The sequence below is a fragment of the Sturnira hondurensis genome, unplaced genomic scaffold (genome assembly GCF_014824575.4).
Source record: "Sturnira hondurensis isolate 20B ecotype Veracruz unplaced genomic scaffold, ASM1482457v3 Scaffold0018728, whole genome shotgun sequence".
In the NCBI taxonomy this organism is placed as follows: domain Eukaryota; kingdom Metazoa; phylum Chordata; class Mammalia; order Chiroptera; family Phyllostomidae; genus Sturnira; species Sturnira hondurensis.
Window position 1 is genome coordinate 20,519,759 of NW_028091359.1, and position 17,819 is coordinate 20,537,577.

General features: G+C 48.9%; 1 protein-coding gene across 7 annotated transcripts in view; it reads left to right on the forward strand.

Moving 5' to 3' along the window:
- Positions 1–17,819, forward strand: part of RAP1GAP2 (RAP1 GTPase activating protein 2) — a 223,428-nt gene that overhangs the window by 151,327 nt on the left and 54,282 nt on the right. For 5 of the 7 annotated variants that reach the window (XM_037069725.1, XM_037069722.1, XM_037069721.1 and 2 more), the window contains 5 exons: positions 1,726–1,761; positions 6,622–6,666; positions 7,439–7,471; positions 7,827–8,039; positions 9,237–9,340. In XM_037069725.1, the coding sequence (XP_036925620.1) occupies positions 1,726–1,761; positions 6,622–6,666; positions 7,439–7,471; positions 7,827–8,039; positions 9,237–9,340 (431 nt within the window). The remainder of the gene's footprint in view (positions 1–1,725; positions 1,762–6,621; positions 6,667–7,438; positions 7,472–7,826; positions 8,040–9,236; positions 9,341–17,819) is intronic. The other 2 variants (XM_037069720.1, XM_037069724.1) reach the window with 1 other exon arrangement.

Genomic DNA, 17,819 nt, shown 5'->3' on the forward strand with positions numbered 1-17,819 from the left:
TTTCTATTTCTTCCTGAGTCAGTTTTGGTAGTTTTGTGTATTGCTGAGAATTGTCCAATTCGTTTAAGTTATCTAATTTATTGACACATAGTTGTGCGTGGCATTTGTATTTTATTCTAACCAGTTTCCTGCAGATTGATATTTAAATTGTTTCTGGTTTTTGCTGTTACAGACAATGCTGCAAAGAACATGTATTGTATCTACCTTTGCATATATGTGTAACTGTGTTTATGGCATAGACTCCCAGAAGTGGAATTGCTGGGGCCGAGGTCTGTGTACTTAAAATGCTGATGTTTCTGCTCTTTATTCTCTTTCCACTCATCTTTCTATCCTTACTGATTTATGTAGGTTCTGTATGCCTAGTAAGCTTGGTCTCTTGGAGACAGGAATTGGTAGGAATGGCCAGAGCCTGTGGGAAGGACATATTTGGGAGCTGGGCGTTCTGTGGCTGCTTCTGGTCAAGGACACTTCGTGCAGGTGCCCCTCACTTGTCACTCCTATACGTTCACACCTGGGGGTTCCGACCCTGGGACCTGACCTGCCGGTGGGTCAGCATCAGCCCGAGAGAGGTCCCGTGAAGCCAGCAGCAGGGCTGGGTCTCGCCCCAAGGGTCCCTACTACAGAGGTTCTTTTCTGAGGATTCTGAGGGTTTGGAGCCTGCAGGGGAAGGCGTTTGGATGTTCTCCCTCTGCGTGAAGAAGTGACAAGGGCGTATACTTGGTCCTCCTTATCACTGCTTTCTGTTCTTTCCTATTTTTTCTGGTGACTATTTGTTCTGGGCATGCGTTCACTCACAGCTTTCCAGGGCCCAGATGTGGGCAGTGAAGATGTGGCTGTTACCACCGAGTGGGAAGCGGGGAAACTTCAGAGGGAGCCACGGAGCTCTCAGCCCCTCACCCCTTCATTCCACTTTCTTTCCCCTCTTTTTGTCTTCCCTGGGGTTTATAAAGGTGGCACCAAAGTAGGTTAAAGATTTGGATTTATGTACTTTTAGGTTTTTAAGGTAACCCTTCGAGGCCCTGGGAGGCTGCTGCTCAGTGGCTCCAGACTTGGCTTCTTGAATTCAGCTCCCAACAAAGGCAGGCAGACGGCACGTGCGGGGCTCCAGCCCCCGCCGCTGCCCTGGCCAGAGCGGCACTGCTTTCATTTTGTCTGTCTCTCTGTCCATCCTCACCCAGGGACATGCTTCCATTGGCTTTAGAGAGGGGGAGGGGGAGAGACACATGGGTATGAGAGAGAAATAGGTTGGGACTGGCTGCCTCCCGTGAGCATCCCCACCAGGGACCGAACCTGCAGCCCTTTGGTGAAGAGAATGACACTCCAGCCGCCTGAGCCCCGCGGCCAGGGCTCATTGTTTTTATACACTAGAGATCTAAGTGAGATTTTGTGTGAGGACATGGAGGGCTCTGGTGGCAAAGCGGTTGGAAAAGCAAGCACCCGGGGTGGACATCTTGACCCCGGTTGGGTTGAAAACATCCCAAACACCATCCTGCTGGGGGCCGGCTGCCAGGACTGACAGGTGTTTTGGGGAACTGGGATTTTCAAAGGCCCCACAGGGTCCTCTCTCCTGACAACAGAGAGGAGCGCTGCTCCTCTCTGAAGGTGAGATCGATGACCTTCTCTCTTGGCCCCAATCCGTTTTGTCTCTGGGGAAACCCCGGGTGACGTAGGCTTGCAGACCTCTGGGCTGACGTCCCATTATTCTCTTCCTCTTGTGTCTTTCAGTCGGCGGAGTTCTTCGAGATGTTGGAGAAAATGCAGGTGAGCATCCACAAAGTGGGGAAACCTCACCCTGGGGTGGGGAGGGCACCACCCCGACTGAACCCACGGGCAGAACATGGGGACCTTGGAGGGAGAGGAAGAGAAGAGAGGACTCACAGTGCCCTCGGCCCGGACAACCTGAGACAATTTCCGTGCTAAGTGGCACCGAGGGTCCTGGGGTGGCTCCTGCCTGAAGAACAGGGAGAAGAGAAACAGCAGAAACCCCAGCGGAGCAGATGGATGCTGTGAACCCCACGCATGTGGGGAAGGTTTGAGTGACGTTCCTAGAATGGGTCGGGAAGAAAGCCTGGAAAAAAAGCCCCTTCTTGGGAGACTCGTCTTGTGTCTGGGAGGCGGAGCTGTGGGTGAGAGGCAGACCTGAGTTCAAATTCTGCATCTAACGCCAGCTTGCCAAATTCCTTCCGCTCTCTGAGCCTCTCGTTCCTGTGTTTTGTCTACTCACAACACTAGTCTTGCCTCACTCTGACACCAAATGAGTGGCTGTTTTCCCCCACCCCACAAAACAGTTCTGTGACACCAGCTGGGTGTCTGACCATTCCCCTCAACTCCGAGGACACCTTCTACCTGGAGTTAGGGTCCAGCCCCACAGGGTGAGGGCTCTGCCCACAGGCTGCCCCACTTCAGATGCCGGTCGCACGTCCAGGTTATCAGCTGTGCTTGTGACCCACCCGCTATAAATTGGAGGTTCCCACGACACCCCTTCTCCTGTTCAATTAATTTGCTAGAGTGACTTAGAGAACTCAGGGGAACACTTTACTTACTAGATTACTGGTGTATTACAAAAGGACACAACTCAGGAACAGACAGACGGGAGAGATGCAGAGGGCAGGGGTGTGGGAAGGGCTCAGAGCTTCGCCGCCCTCGGAGTGCACCACTCTCCCCAAACCCCCATGAACTCTCACCAGCACCAGAAGCTCTCCAAGTCCCATCCTTCTGGGTTTTATGGAGGCTTCATTACTTAGGCACAACTGACTGGATGATTCCACCTCGGGCTTCTCTCCCCTCCCGGAGGTTGGGGGTGGGTGGAACTGAAAGTTCCAGCCCTTTGGTTGTGGTTGGTTGCCCTGAACCTGCTCCCATCCTTAGAAAGTCCCCAAAGTCACCTCGCTGACACAAACTCACGGATAACACTCCCTTCCCCTGTATGGCTCAGGGGCTGTTGCAGGAACCAAAGGCCCAATGTCATGACAGAAGTGCTGCCAAATGCCCGCATCGCACTTGTCCCTTAGGGACCTCCCAGGGTTGCAGGGGGTCTGCCAGGAACGGGGTGGAGACCAACATAGTATTTCTTAGGACAAGCCCCAGTATCTGGCTTCTATAAGTAAATAAGAGTAACTGTGCCCACTTGTTGCTGGGATGAAGTGAGATGATAATATGTGTAAATACTGGGGAGGCACTGCCGAGAAATCAGTGTTCAGGGTAGACTTGGGGGGCCTTTGTAACTCCTCACTACCAAGGGGTCAGGGCTCACAGGTAAGGCCTGGCGACGCCCTAGGGGTAGGGGGAGAGGACCAGAAGGTTCCACTGGTGCAGGTAGAAGAGTGGAAAGAGCATATTGGAAATAGCGCATGTATTTCAAGCACTTGTTTGGGGTCAGAGATTGACAGGTGTTATCTTGTTTCTTCTTGACAAGGCTCCCAGGAAGTAGGTACATTGTTGTTGTTGTTGTCGTCATCATCCCCATTTCACAGGTGAGGAAACTGAGGCAGGGAGATATTAAACACTCCAGGGCTCATGACTGGTGAGAAGCCTCAGAGCCAGAAGGCTTAGTCGTTATATCATACCTTTTACCCAAAGTAGGTGCTCCAGGCTAAGGAAGGAGGATTATTTCTACAGGAATGGCCTGGAAGCTCTAGGAAGTGAGGCAGGTAGGGCAGCCACTGCTGTCCTGAGATGCAGGTGGAGCTCCTGGGGGCTGCTGCTGTGAGCGAGGTCCTCGCTGGAAAGTGGACGTGGAAGGGGAGGGAAAATCTCCCTCTCGTCTTTAGGAAAATCTCCCTAAGGACGTTTAGGGGGAAAATATTATTAGTGGTTGTGTCGTTATTGTGAGCAAGTCACTAAGATCCTCCTCCATGCCTAGCAGAGCGTAGACCACAGACTAACCTCACGTGTATCTGTAGGCGCTCAGGGAACTTACAGCCAAGTTGTGGATACAGGCACGGCATGCACCTTGACAGCGAGCAGCCAGAAACTGGGGTGAATGAAGTGCTCTTCCCAGAGCAAAGCTGGGATTTCTACCCCAGCCCATGGAATCGTGGCACTCTGGGAAGCTGGCAGGGGTTTGGCAGCTCACCCTGCCTCCTCCCTGGTTTCTCCCACTGCCACCCATCCCTTGCCACCCCTCCCCCAGTGGAGCGCCCTGCTTCTCTGTTTCAGCACGTAANTCAGGGAACTTACAGCCAAGTTGTGGATACAGGCACGGCATGCACCTTGACAGCGAGCAGCCAGAAACTGGGGTGAATGAAGTGCTCTTCCCAGAGCAAAGCTGGGATTTCTACCCCAGCCCATGGAATCGTGGCACTCTGGGAAGCTGGCAGGGGTTTGGCAGCTCACCCTGCCTCCTCCCTGGTTTCTCCCACTGCCACTCATCCCTTGCCACCCCTCCCCCAGTGGAGTGCCCTGCTTCTCTGTTTCAGCACGTAATTCAGCCCTGTTTGACTGGCCTCGTGTTATTCTGCTGTTCTGAGGCTGCTCGGCTTGACTTCCTAAAGTAGATTGGGAGCCCCTGCAGGGCAGGAGTCTGGTGTTTTGCTCCCTCTGGGTCTTCAGGGCCACTGACAGCCTCGGTGGTTCGCTGATTCTGTGTCTGCTGAGGCTGCTGGGAGGTAAATCTGACTTCCCAGTGTTCAGGTCCCTACTGTGTCCCAGCCTCGGAGGGGCCCATGGTTCCCAACTCCTGTGTTTAGGGAACTCATACATGGGGAACCGGTGAAGACAGAGCTGGTGGTACAGCCTGATTCTGTCCTTGTGTGTGGGCCCCCTCTGTCCTCATGCTGCCGTTGTGGAGACCGAGGTTCAGGGGCCATGTGCCCAGGGTGCTTTGTGAATTGTGAGGAGCTGAAGCTGAGGTGCGGGACTCCTAACCCCAGCCCTTTGAAGAAGGGTGTAATCTTTGTGAAGCAACAGAGGCCAAGGTCACCCTGCCCTTCTGGGTTCTGACCCTGACACAGTCTAGCTGAGTGACCTTGGTCAAGTTTTTTTGCCTCTCTGAGCCTCAGTTTCTTCGTGGCTGGGGGGAGGAGAGATGGTGACAATGCCTGTTGCAAAGGGTGACAGACTGAGTAGGGGAGAGGGCCCAGTGTCTGGTGGCCCTGTCATAGGGGAGGGGTGGGGGCAGGAGGCTCTAGTTTTCCTGCCCAGGGGCTGTTCCCAGGCTGGAATGACTAATACAGGACAAACGAAACAAACTTCTGACATCACCCCACCCCACCTTCTGCCCATTTTGCCTGCCTGGACAGAGTCTGCTGGCCCACCCAGGTGGCTTTCTCCCTGTGGGGAGAGAAGTACCTGTCCAGTGGGAGGGGCCCTCCCACGCCCACCTGACCCCAGCGCTGGGGGGTGACTCAGCCTAGAGAAGTCCTGAGAAGCTGAGGTCTAGGTCCGCCCAGGGAGCAGGAGCCCTGTGATCCACGGGCTATGGGATTTGGTCATGCACTTAGGGGACAGATGGCCCGGCTTCACAGCCAGGCTCGGCCATTAGCTAGCCGAGTGACATTAGGCAAACAAATTCCTCCCTGGGCCTCAGTTTTCTCATTCCCGGAGAGGTGCTGAGGGCTGCAAAGGAGACGACAAAGGGGTGGGCGTGGCAGGTTCAAGTTCCCTGTGTTATATGATTAGGTAGCAGCTGCTCCGGGACTCTCTCCTCCCCAGAGAGGACCTGTTTCTCCCAGTTGTCCCACCATCTCATACCCTTGTGGGATTTATAAATTAACACACAACTGTGGGAACACCGTGTCCTCTCTGCCCACAAAACCCAGTTAAGTGGAGCCTGACCATGGGACTGCAGGCCGAGGCCCTGTTCCCCAGCACTGAGTCCTCCTGACGCCTGCGGGGGCCGTTTGGTCCAGGCTCCGCATGGAGTGTGGTCTTTGCATGACTGGCAGGTGGGAGGACGGGCATTAGAGCCCTCACTTCACAATGGAGCTGTGAAGGCTGCACAAGGCTCAACGCTATCTAGGGTCACCAATAGTAGGACAGTGGTGGAATGAGGACCAGGCCGAGGCCACCGGCCTGCTACCTGTGGCACCTCCCACCTCCCACTGGGGGTGGAGCTGGTGTGGTGTGAGGTCCGGAGTGCTGGCTCTGACCCCCACAGACATGGTTCTCATTCTGCTTCTCCCCTCACCCTCAGAGTCTGGGGGAGCTATTATAGCACCATGGTGAGGACATTGCCGGCCTGGTGACAATAATAAGTCACAGCTTTTACTATATTCCAGTCACTCTTCCAGGGGCTTACTTAACATGTTATCCACATTGAACCTTCACCACCATAGTAGGTGCCTTTATTGTTCACATTTTACAGATGGGAGCACGGAGCCACAGAGGGGTTTTAATGACTTGCCCAGGGTTATACGGTCCTAAGAGACAGTGTTGGGATTTGAACCCTGGTGGTCTGGCTGAGTCCATCTCTTACCCCCCTGGCCTGCTGCCTCACCTGGGCCACTATGAGGTCTGAGAGTGACAGGTGTGTGACGTGTAAGGGCCCAGTGCATGGCAGCCATTGCTGTTGTTTATTACTAACCGTCAGCTAAGGCAAGTGCTTCTAAGGAACTAACTCTGTTTGGTCTCTGTTCTGTGGCCCTTGCTTTTCTATGGATCCTCTTTTCCTTGTTTCTGCAGGGGATCAAGCTTGAAGAGCAGAAGCCGGGACCCCCGAAGAACAAGGTGGGCTGGGTGGGTGAGGTGGCAGCCAGGTGGGCCCGGCGAGGGGGCCGTGTGAGAGGAAGTCAGGGGGATGGCCTGCATGCTGGGGTCCCTGTCTTACACCATCTAACTCCAGTTTTCACCGAGAGCCACTCAAGTGGCCGCAGCTTTGTTGACTAGGGCACGGTGGGCCGCTTCAGAGCAGGCCACGGCGGAGGCCTCGGGGAGGCCGAAGGGCTGGCTCCTCCACTCCGCTCCTGTGAGTGGAACCACACATGGCGTTTAGGGCCCAGGCTCCTGCTGCAGGCTCCAGCAGTGTCAGCTCTCAGCTTCAGGTTCCATGTCTGAGGCCCAGGGGTGCAGTGTGTCACTTGGAGGTCAGCCCCCTTGCCTGGAGGGGGTGCTGGGTGGGCCACAGCCTGCTTCCTGTGGCAGCCTCCTAGGGTGAGAAGCCAGGAGGGTCAGCGGTAGGTGAAGTTCAGCGCCTCTGTGTGCTGCGTCTTCCTCCTCTGTGTGCTGCGTCTTCCTCCTCTGTGTGCTGCATTTTTTTTCTGGCCGCTTTGCACTCAGGTTCTGCCAGTTTGGGGACAAACTCAGGAGAAGCCCGAGCCCAGAGCTGCCTCTGGGCTATTCATCCATCTGGTGTTCTTCCCGCTGCTGCTCCTAAAGCCCTAGTGCAGGCTGCCAGGGCCCCCAGCACACCTGCTCCCCGGACGTGGGGCACCGATAGAAACAGTGGTCACACTCGCTGGGCACTGCAGCACTAACGGCGGCATGTTTGTTTGTCTCGTAGGATGACTATATCCCGTACCCCAGCATCGACGAGGTAGGAGCCCCCTGGATCCTGTCTCTGGGGCAGGGTTGGGGGAGCTGGTGGTGATGATGGGATCCCTGTCCCACCCTAGGGGGGAGAGAGCCTTGGGACTGGGACCTGCAGCCTGAGGCCTGAGGCCTTGCCCCTGTGTGACTCCAGCTTTTTCTCTGGGTGTACATTGGGAGTGCTGAGGTTGGAGCTGTTGTGGGGCTTGTAGGAGGGGTTCATGGGATTGCCTTTAGCCTCATGTGTGGGGGTGCCCTCCATGGAGAGGTTCACAGGTGGGGGCATCCCACCCCTGGGGCCCCTCCTCTGCCCCTGCAGACCCAGGGCAGGCTGCAGTGCCAGACACTCCCTTCACCTCCAGATTGTGGGGAAGGGAGGCCCATACCCCCTGGTCGTCCTGCCCCAGTTCGGGGGCTACTGGATCGAGGACCCGGAGAACGTGGGCACGCCGACCTCCCTGGGCAGCAGCATCTGTGAGGAGGAGGACGAGGACAGCCTTAGCCCCAGCACCTTCAGCTACAAGCTCGAGTGCAAGAGCGAAGCCAGGGCCTACCGCAGGCACTTCCTAGGGCAGGTGAGGCCGAGGGGCCCGGTGAACACAGCCACCGAGGGGGTCTGTGTGGGGAGCGCAGTGTCGCTCTCCAGTGTCACCTGCCCCTCTCTGCACCCTTTATGTGCTGTCAGTCTCTGTCCACCTTGGGGAGGCCTGACTGGCCCTGCTCCCCAGTTTGCAGAAGTCTGGAAGGCACAGTGTGATGGGCCCTTGCGGGGACCACCCCCAGCAAATGTCCTCAGAGGAGATGGAATGAGTAGTGTTTGGGGGGTGAAGGAGGGTGGAAGGAAAAAATATGTTCTCACACCTCAAAGTGTCCATTTCCATCTAAACAGTACAAATCTCTCACGCCCGCATTCAGGCCAGTCCCCGGGTGCTTATACTGGATGATGTGCTGTGAGCCTCCAATTGCTTAGCAGTGACAGTTACATTTCTTCAAATATATTCTGCTCTTCAGACCTGCCAGGTTTCAGAAGCTCTGAGGGCAGATTTTGGAAGTCTCCAGCCTAAGTCAGCTTTGCTGGGTCTCACAGGATGGAGCTGGAGCGGGGCCCCCCTCCCCCCTCCCCAGTCCCCCCGCTGCCCCCTGCCTTGTTAAAATGCAGACTCCAGGGCCCCAGCCTGATACAGCAGGTCTGGGTGGGCCCCCTGAGCCAGGGAGAGACCCACTGTCCAGAGATCTTCCTGCTCCACGTGGGCAGAGGCACCAGGGCTCCTCCTAGTTTTATTCTCACTGATAGTCTGAACTGGAGGGGCTGCTCCCTGGGAGCGTGGAAGTGGCTTCAGTGCCTTGTGTGAAGAACTTGAGCTTCAGTCAAGACGGGTGTGGGTTTGAATCCTGGATCTGTCGCCTACCAGTGGTGTGACCCTGGGTGGTTACTTAACCTCCCCGAACACGTTTTCTCCGTCTGTGAAGCGGGGGCAGTGGTGCTCTCTCCCCCATGAAGTTCTGGTCCTGGGTTAAAGGAGACAGTGGGTAATAATGGGCCCTTCGCCCAGTGCCTGGCACTGGCACAGACGGCCTGTGGACTTGGTGGTGGGGCCTCCTCTCTCCCTTCTTCCGCCTCTCCCTCCTCATCTGTAGCAGCCACTGCTGTGGCGTCCTTGTCTTCCTACGTGCCGTGGGCTTCTCACTCCTGGGCAAGGAGGTGATTTGGGGGGATGGTCCCTGGAAGGTCTCCCTCCTTCCTGCTAACACCACCTGATTTCTATTTCCAGGATCATCTGAACTTTTACTGTACTGGAAGCAGTCTGGGGAACTTGCTCCTGTCCATCAAGTGCGAGGAGGCGGAGGGCATTGAGTACCTTCGGATAATTCTCAGGTGGGGCTGCTGTGCTGTGGAGGCCACACCCCTCGTGGCGGACACCCAGAAACACCAGTCTGACCAGTCCCGTTTGGGCGTGCTGCGGGGAACAGACGGGCAGTGTTGGAGTTGCCAGGCAGGGGGACCGGGTGTTTATGCCAGCTGGCTGACCCAGGTCTCAGGGTTCCATAGAGTACACCCTCACCTGCCTGTCTGTGGCGGTAAGGCAGCTGGGAAGAAAAAACGGGGATGGCTCATCATGTGGAGACACAATGTCAGATCATCCCGGGAGAGGGTTTGCCAGAAGACTGCCCATGGTGTGCGTCCAGACAGGAAATATAAATCCCAAAGCAGCTGTGTTTCTCAAGATGGAATGATGGCCACAACAGGTGCACTGATTTACAGCTGAGCCGGGGACCTCTCTGGATGATGACATCCTCATGGGCAGGAACTGGAACTGGTCTCTGTTGGGTTTCACTCACTTGTCTTGTAGAACCTCTTGCACCAGGAACTGTGATAGGTGCCTGGGCTGCAGGGATGGGTGAGCCGTGTGGTCCCTCTTCTCTACTGGCTTACACTCTGGTGGGAGGGGGAAACAGGATTTCAGTGTCTGTCACGGGTATTATTTTGGTGCTGCGCATGGGATGCTGTGGGAGCACAGAGCCTGTGTGTTATTCCTGCCTGTCCCCAGTGGGCTGGCGGACAAGCCAGGGCAGCCAAGTGTCAGGGCCAAGTGCTGGAGCTTAGCAGAGGGCTGTGAACCGCTCCAGCTCCCAGCCCCTGTGGGCTGAATCGAATTGGAAGTCCTTGAAGGTATTTGGAAAAGAACATAACTTTTTTTTCTGCCCAAATTTTGAGATAACTATGGGAGGAGAGAGGGACACAGCCCTGCTATGGGAGAGATGGGGTGGTACCAGGAAGTTGGTAGCACCCATTTGGTCTTGGTTTGCTTTTTATTTAAAAAGGAAGTGATTTAGTTCTGGGCCAGTGGCGGGAGGAGGAGCCAGCCCCCATTTAGGACAGAGATTCTCCTTTGGCGAGTCCGCAGAATTGGGGCGGAGGGCACCGTGGTGGCCCCGGGCTCGTGCCACCTCTTCCCTTGCCTCTTGTTCCAAGATTCTTGGGGCCAGGTGGCAGGAAGAAAAATGATTAAACATAGGCTGAGGAGATCTTCAGAAGCTGAGATGCAAAATGTCATCACATGCTTTCTCTGTGCAAAGTCGCCGAGAGGAGCACGAGAAGAAGCACCAGATGCTTCAGTCAGCTTCTCAGAGTTCCTAAGATGTCCTAAGAGAGATGGAGCGGTGTGTCTGTGAAGAGAAAGGGAAATCTGGATATATGGCAAAGGTGGACAAGGCCCGTTGTGAAAGAGAAATGAAGTCTTTTTTTAATAAACAAAAAATCTATTAATAAGCTCCCATAATTTATCCATCAAGACATTTTGATTTCAATAATGCATTCAGGTACCTAAAACACAATCATGTCCCAGAGTAACATGTTATATATAAGGGAATGGTTGAGGAGAAAATCAGGAAATACAAAATGTTTGTTACTGCAAGCAATTTTAATACAAAAGTGTCTTGTTTTTAAACAGTTCATTGGTAGTCTAATATCCCTCCTGAAGGGGAAACAAGAGAGCAGTTCAAGGATCCCCGCACACCCAAGAGGCCTCCTTCGGCCTTCTTGTTTTGTTCTTCTCCTCGGTTCATCTACAAATCAAAGGACTGCGTTCCAGCCTGTCCGCTAGTGATGCTGTGAAGCAGCTGGGAGAGACGGGGAGTCACAGCTGCGGCCATGAGCAGCCCGAGGAAGGGAAAGTGGCTACACTGAGGAGAAATCCGGGAAGGGTGATGCTGCAGACCGAGCTAAAGGAAAGCCTGATGTGGCAAAGGGGGCGGCCGTGAAGGCTGAAATAAGCAGGAAAAAGAAGAAAGAGGAGGAAGATGATGATGAATAAGTTGCTTCTAGTGCAGTTTTTTCTTGTCTATAAAGCATTTAACCCCCTATACACAAATCACTCCTTTTAAAGAAAAAAATTGAAACGTAAGGCTGGGTGAGATTGTTTTTAAACTGTGCAGTGTCTGTTTTTGCAGAGTTAATGCATTACCGAATGTGCGTTCAGGTAGCCCTGTCCTGCTGGCCTTCTCAGGAGCCACAAGCCTTGCCTGGTACAGGATGTGCCTTGGCGGGGAGGGGTGAAGCAGGCTCTTGTTGGTGCTGTGCATGGATTAGTTGTTCATGGAGAATGTGGTTCTCATCTTCAGTTGTCTCTGATGCAGCTTATATGAAATCAATGTTGTTCTGTTAACTGAATACCAATCTAATGGCAGAAAAGGTTGTAGCTGTTTTGTCGACATTCTGAATGCTTCTAATAAATTTTTTTAATTAAAAAAAGAAGCAGGTTTTTTTTTAACTGAGGTTCACCTGCCTAAAAATTATATTTTCAAGGCAAGGAAGAATCAATTAAACCACCAGAGCCAGTTTTCTGAGGGAGCCTTACCTGCACCCTCATGTCCAAACAGGACTTTGAGCTAGGTGACCCTCTGTAAAGAGAGTTATCTTTTTTCTTAGTAAAAATCTGACCCGGGTTGGGTAGGGTTTCTGAGTCAGACGACACGGAAACGTCAGGATCTAACCTCTTTTTCTTGTACTGTTTCCTACCTGAAATGCTACATCAGGCCTGAAAATGAGAGAAAGATGCCAGGAATGTGGTAACATGCTGATTTTTTTTGTGTGTGTGTGTGATCTGTGGGGCAGTTAGGACTAAAATGTAGGGATGTTGGAAGTTGAATTCCAGGTCCCCTTCCTGAGAAAGCAGTGTCATGTGGGAATATAGAAGATTGGAGATTTTGGGGGAGTCCTGTGCTCTTCAGAAGTGAAGGAGCACCCTGGAATAGTTAGTGTCTTTCTACATGGAATCACTGGCTGTTTTGAGCCAACCATGTTTGAAATCATTGCCACGGGGAGCCCAAGGGCAAACTCAAATGTGGCTCTTGCACATAGAAAGCCCGTGGATAAGGTGGTGGAGAGAAACCGTACACCAGCTAGCAAGTTGGGCAGACCCGTCAGGTCCTTGGAGTGATGGCCAGGCCAAAGTGAAAACCAGGCATAAAAAGCTGGCCCTTCTTTACGAGACACAGAGAAGGGATTATGCGGAGGTGAAACTTCCTGCTGGCGGTGACTCCTGTCCCTTGTCCCCTTCCTCATTCCTCATAGGCTTCTGATTATTTGATTGATGTCTCTCGACAACCAGCTCTTCAGCCTAAAACCTGAGAAGACTGTTTAGCAGTCTGTGTGTGCCATTGAGAGTAGCCCAGAAAAACTGACACACAATTTGGAAACAAATAACAAGCCTGAATAGATTTCTTCCTTTTTTTTTACAGTGTTTTTTTTTAAATTTTTATTTTTATTTAATTCTTGTTCAAGTACAGTTTTCTGTCTTATATTCCCAGCCCTGTCCCCCCAAGTGCTCCCCACCTCCCTTTCATTTCTGCCCCTCACCTTAGTTATTGTCCATGTGTCCTTTGTACTAGTTCCTGTAGATCCTTCCCCTTTTCCCCTATGATTCTCTCCCCTCTGGACCCTGTCAGCCTGTTCCGTATTTGAGTGTCATTGGTCATATTTTGCTTGCTTGTTTGTTTTCTTGTTTAGATTCCTGTTAACGGTGATATCATATGGTATTTGTCTTTCACCGCCTGGCTTATTTCATTCAGCATAATGCTTTCCAGTTCCATCCATGGTGTTGCAAAGGGTAGGAGCTCCTTCTTCCTTTCTGCAGCATAGAATTCCATTATGTAAATATACCATAGTTTTTTGATCCAGTCATTTACCGATGGGCATTTAGGTTGCTTCCAACTCTTGGCTATTGTAAATTGTGCTGCTATGAACATTGGGGTGCATAGGTTCTTTTGGATTGGTGTTTCAGGGTTCTTAGGATATACTCCTAATAGTGGAATTGCTTGGTCAAAAGGCACGTTCATTTTTAGTTTTCTGAGAAAATTCCATACTGTTTTCCATAATGGTTGTACCAGTCTGCAATCCCACCAACAGTGAACTAGGGTCCCCTTTTCCCCACAACCTCTCCAACATTTGTTGTTTGTTTCTTTGTTTGTGATAGCCATTCTGACTGGTGTAAAGTGGTATCTCATTGTGGTTTTAATTTGCATCTCTCTGATAGCTAGCGATATTGAGCATCTTTTCATGTGTCTCTGGATCCTCTGTATGTCCTCCTTGGAGAAGTGTCTGTTCAAGTCCTTTGCCCATTTTTTAATTGGAGTGCTCATCTTCTTTGAGTGGAGTTGAGTAAGTTCTTTGTATATTTTGGAGATGAAATATTTGTCTGAGGTATCATTGGCAAATATGTTTTCCCGAACAGTTGCTTCTCTTTTTATCTTGATACTGTTTTCCTTAGCCATGCAGAAGCTTTTAAGTTTGATGAGATCCCACTTGTTTGTTCTTTCCTTTATGTCCTTTGCTCTAGGGGACATATCAGTAAAAATCTTGCTGCATGGAATATCTGAGATTTTCCTGCCAATGCTCTCCTCTAGGGCTTTAATGGTTTCCAGGCTTATATTTAAGTCTTTTATCCACCTTGAATTTATTTTGGCGTATGGTGTAAGTTGGTGCTCAAGTTTCATTTTTTTGGCATGTAGCTGTCCAGTTCTCCCAACATCATTTGTTGAAGAGGCTATCTTTACTCCATTTTATGTTACTGTCCCCTTTGTCGCATATTAATTGACTATAGAGATTTGGGTTTGTTTCTGGGTTCTCTGTTCTTTTCCATTGGTCTACGTGCCTATTTTTATGCCAGTACCAGGCTGTGTTGATTACAGTGGCCTTGTAATACAGTTTGATATCAGGTATTGTGATCCCTACTACTTTGTTCTTCTTTCTCAAAATTGCAGGTGCTATTCGGGGTCTTTTATGGTTCCATATAAATTTTTGAAGTGTTTATTCTATGTCTGTGAAATATGCCATTGGTACTTTAATGGATATTGCATTGAATCTGTAAATTGCTTTGGGTAGTATGGACATTTTGATAATGTTAATTCTTCTAATCCATGAACATGGTATATGTTTCCATTTATTTGTGTCTTCCTTGATTTCTTTCTTCAGTGTTGTGTAGTTTTTTGCATATAATTCTTTTACCTCCTTGGTTAAGTTTATTCCCAGATATTTTATTTTTGTTTTTGCTATATCGAATGGGATGTTTTTCTTGATTTCTGCTTCTGCTGTTTCATTGTTGGTATACAAAAATGCCTTTGATATTGACTTTGTATCCCGCTGTTTTGCCAAATTCATTTATTAGTTCAAGCAGTTTTTTTGGTAGAGGCTATAGGATTTTCCATGTACACTATCATGTCATCTGCAAACAATGCCAGTTTTGTTTCCTCCTTTCTGATTTGGATGCCTTTTATTTCCTTTTCATGTCTGATCACTGTGGCTAGAACTTCAATCTCTTCCTTTTTAAATTTAAGTATGGAGAAGAAGAAGAACCTCAGGAATCAGTGAAAGAAAAGATTCTGCATCTAAAAACGCATAGCCTAGCATTTAAAAGGTAGGAAATAATCCTTTTGAAAAGGACTTAGTATAGAAAGTCAAGTAAAATTTAGGTATCTAAAAGTCAAGTAAAGTTTAGGTATCTAAATTTTACTAGTTACTAGGTATCTCGTAACTTTGTGTTTTCAACAAACTTCTGGAAAAAAACTTGTATGAAAGAAAAGACAAAGATAAAATAAGGTAACAGAATTAGATGAAAAATTTACTGGTTACATTAAGGAAATAGCCCTGACTTGTGTGGATCAGTTGTTGGTTGAGTGTCATCCCACAAAGTGAAAGGCTGCTGGTTGGATTCCCAGTCAGGGCACGTGTCTGGGCCGTGGGTTGGTCCTGGTCAGGGCGCATGTGAGAGGCAGGTGATCGATCAGTGTTTCTCTCTCTTTCTCCCTCCCTCCCTTCTTCTTTCTCAAGAATAAATAAATAAAATCTTTAAAGAAATTAAGAAAATAACACAAGAAAACTAAAAACATCCAGAAAGAATTTTAAATGGCATTAGAGGCAGTAAAGAGCAAAATCTACTTTGTGGAAACCCCAGTTAGTAACATTGAGAACATGCTTAAGAGGCTCTCACATAATTCAAAGGAAGACATAACAGCCTTCAAATGATGAGAGAAAATCATAATGACTATGTAGGATGGCGAGCAGGAATTAAATGTTGATATTTGATTTTTTAAAGCTGTTGAATACTTAAATCTGCAGATCAAAGTGACTCACTCAGTATCAGACAAAATCAGTGAAAGGAAACTTGTAATTGGACATATTTTAATGAAAATTTGGTATTCTATGGATAGAAAATCATTGGTAGAATAAGAACATTCCAAGTAAAGACAAAGAAAACATACACACATAGAAAAAGATACAATATAAAGGAATCATAAATGAATACATGTAATAGAAGTCTGAATACATAGATGATGTACAAAATATGAGTTAAATTATACCATTAAACAGTAAAGATTATTTTGCCTGTTTCTTCTGTATTTTTAAATTAAATTTTTATTGTATTTATTCCCATTCCCATTTAGTCCCCTTATATTCCCTCCCCCCAGCAGTTACCATCCTGTTGTCCATGTCCATGAGTGCTTTTTCCTTTTTTTTTTAAGATTTTATTTATCTTTAGAGGGAAAGAGAGAGGCAGAGAAATATCAACGTATGGTTGCCTCTCATGCGTCCCCTGCTGGGAACTGGCCTGCAACCCAGGCATGTGCCCTGACTGGGAATCGAACTGTGGTTGTTTGGTTCACAGGTCCGCACTCAATCCACTGAGCTACGCCAGCCAGGGCAGTCCTTTTTCCTTTTTACTCAATTCCTTCACTTCCTAGACCCCACCCTTTACTAGCTGTCATCTGTTCTCCATCTATGAGTCTGTCTCTGTTTTGTTTGTTAGTTCAGTTTGTTCATTGGATTCCACATGTGAGTGAAATCGTATGGTAATTGTCTGACTGGCTTATTTCACTTAGCATAATGTGCTCCAGGTCTATCCATACTGTTTAGCAAAGTGTAAAATTTTCTTCTTTTTTATAGTTGAGTAGCATTCCATTGTGTAAATGTCCCATAGTTGTTTCATTCACTCATTTACTGAAACAGTAATGATTCTAAGTTGGGTCATCTCTTCCCCTAAAAACCCCCCACAGATCAATCAACCAGTTAGTCAACCAGTCTACATTTTATTAAAGAAAGTAGCTCAGTATATTTAAAAAGAAAATTGTTGAGAAAAAGTTATAACAAATACAAAAAGAAAGCACAGTTGGCAGTATTAATATGGAAAAGTAGAATTCAAGGTGAAAAAGCAGTCAGTGAGAAAGGCTGCTATTGTCTAGTCATGAAGGATGAGGTCCACAGTGAAGGTATCTGATGGGCTTTTTATCGTTATAGTGTATAGTATAACAGTGTATATATAATGATACATAGATATTATTGTATATGCACATGTATATAGTATGCATGTGTATATAGTATATATATAGTGATTAGGATATGGAGAAATCCACAGGATACAATTGTAGTGGTAGATTATAACACACTTTTTTTTGTTTTGTTTTTTAAAATATATTTTATTGATTATGCCATTATAGTTGTCCCATTTCCCCCCTTCATTCCCCTCCACCCTGCACACCCCCTCCCCCCACATTTCTCCCCTTTAGTTCATGTCCATGTGTTAGAAGTTCTTTAGCTTCTCCATTTCCCATACTATTCTTGCCCTCCCCGTGTCTTTTTTCTACCTACTGTCTATGCTACTTATTCTCTGTAGCTTCTCCCCCCTTCTCCTCCTCCCACTCCCCTGTTGCTAACCCTCCATGTGTTCTTCATTTCTATGGTTCCACTCCTGATCTAGCTGTCCTCTTGGTTTGCTTTTGTTTTAGGTGTGGTTGTTAATAACTGTGTGTTTGCTGTCCTTTCACTGTTCATATTTTTCATCTTCTTTTTCTTATATAAGTCCCTTTAGCATTTCATATAATAAGGGCTTGGTGATGATGAACTCCTTGAACTTGACCTTATCTGAGAAGCACTTTATCTGTCCTTCCATTCTAAATGAAAGTTTTGCTGGATAAAGCAATCTTGGCTGTAGGTCTTTGGATTTCATGACTTGGAATACTTCTTTCCAGCCCCTTCTTGCCTGTAAGGTCTCTTTTGAGAAATCCACTGACAGTCTGATGGGAAGTCCTTTGTAGGTGACTGTCCCCTTATCTCTTGCTGCTTCTAGAATTCTTTCCTTCATTTTAATCTTGGGTAATGTAATTATAATGTGCCTTGGTGTGTTCCTTCTTGGGTCCACCTTCTTTGGGACTCTCAGAGCTTCCTGGACTTCCTGGAAATCTATATCCTTTTCCAGATTGGGGAAGTTCTCCTTTATGATTTGGTCAATAAGTTTTCCACTTGTTGCTGTTCCTCTTCCCCCTCTGGTACCATTATAATTCGCATGTTGGAATGTTTAAAG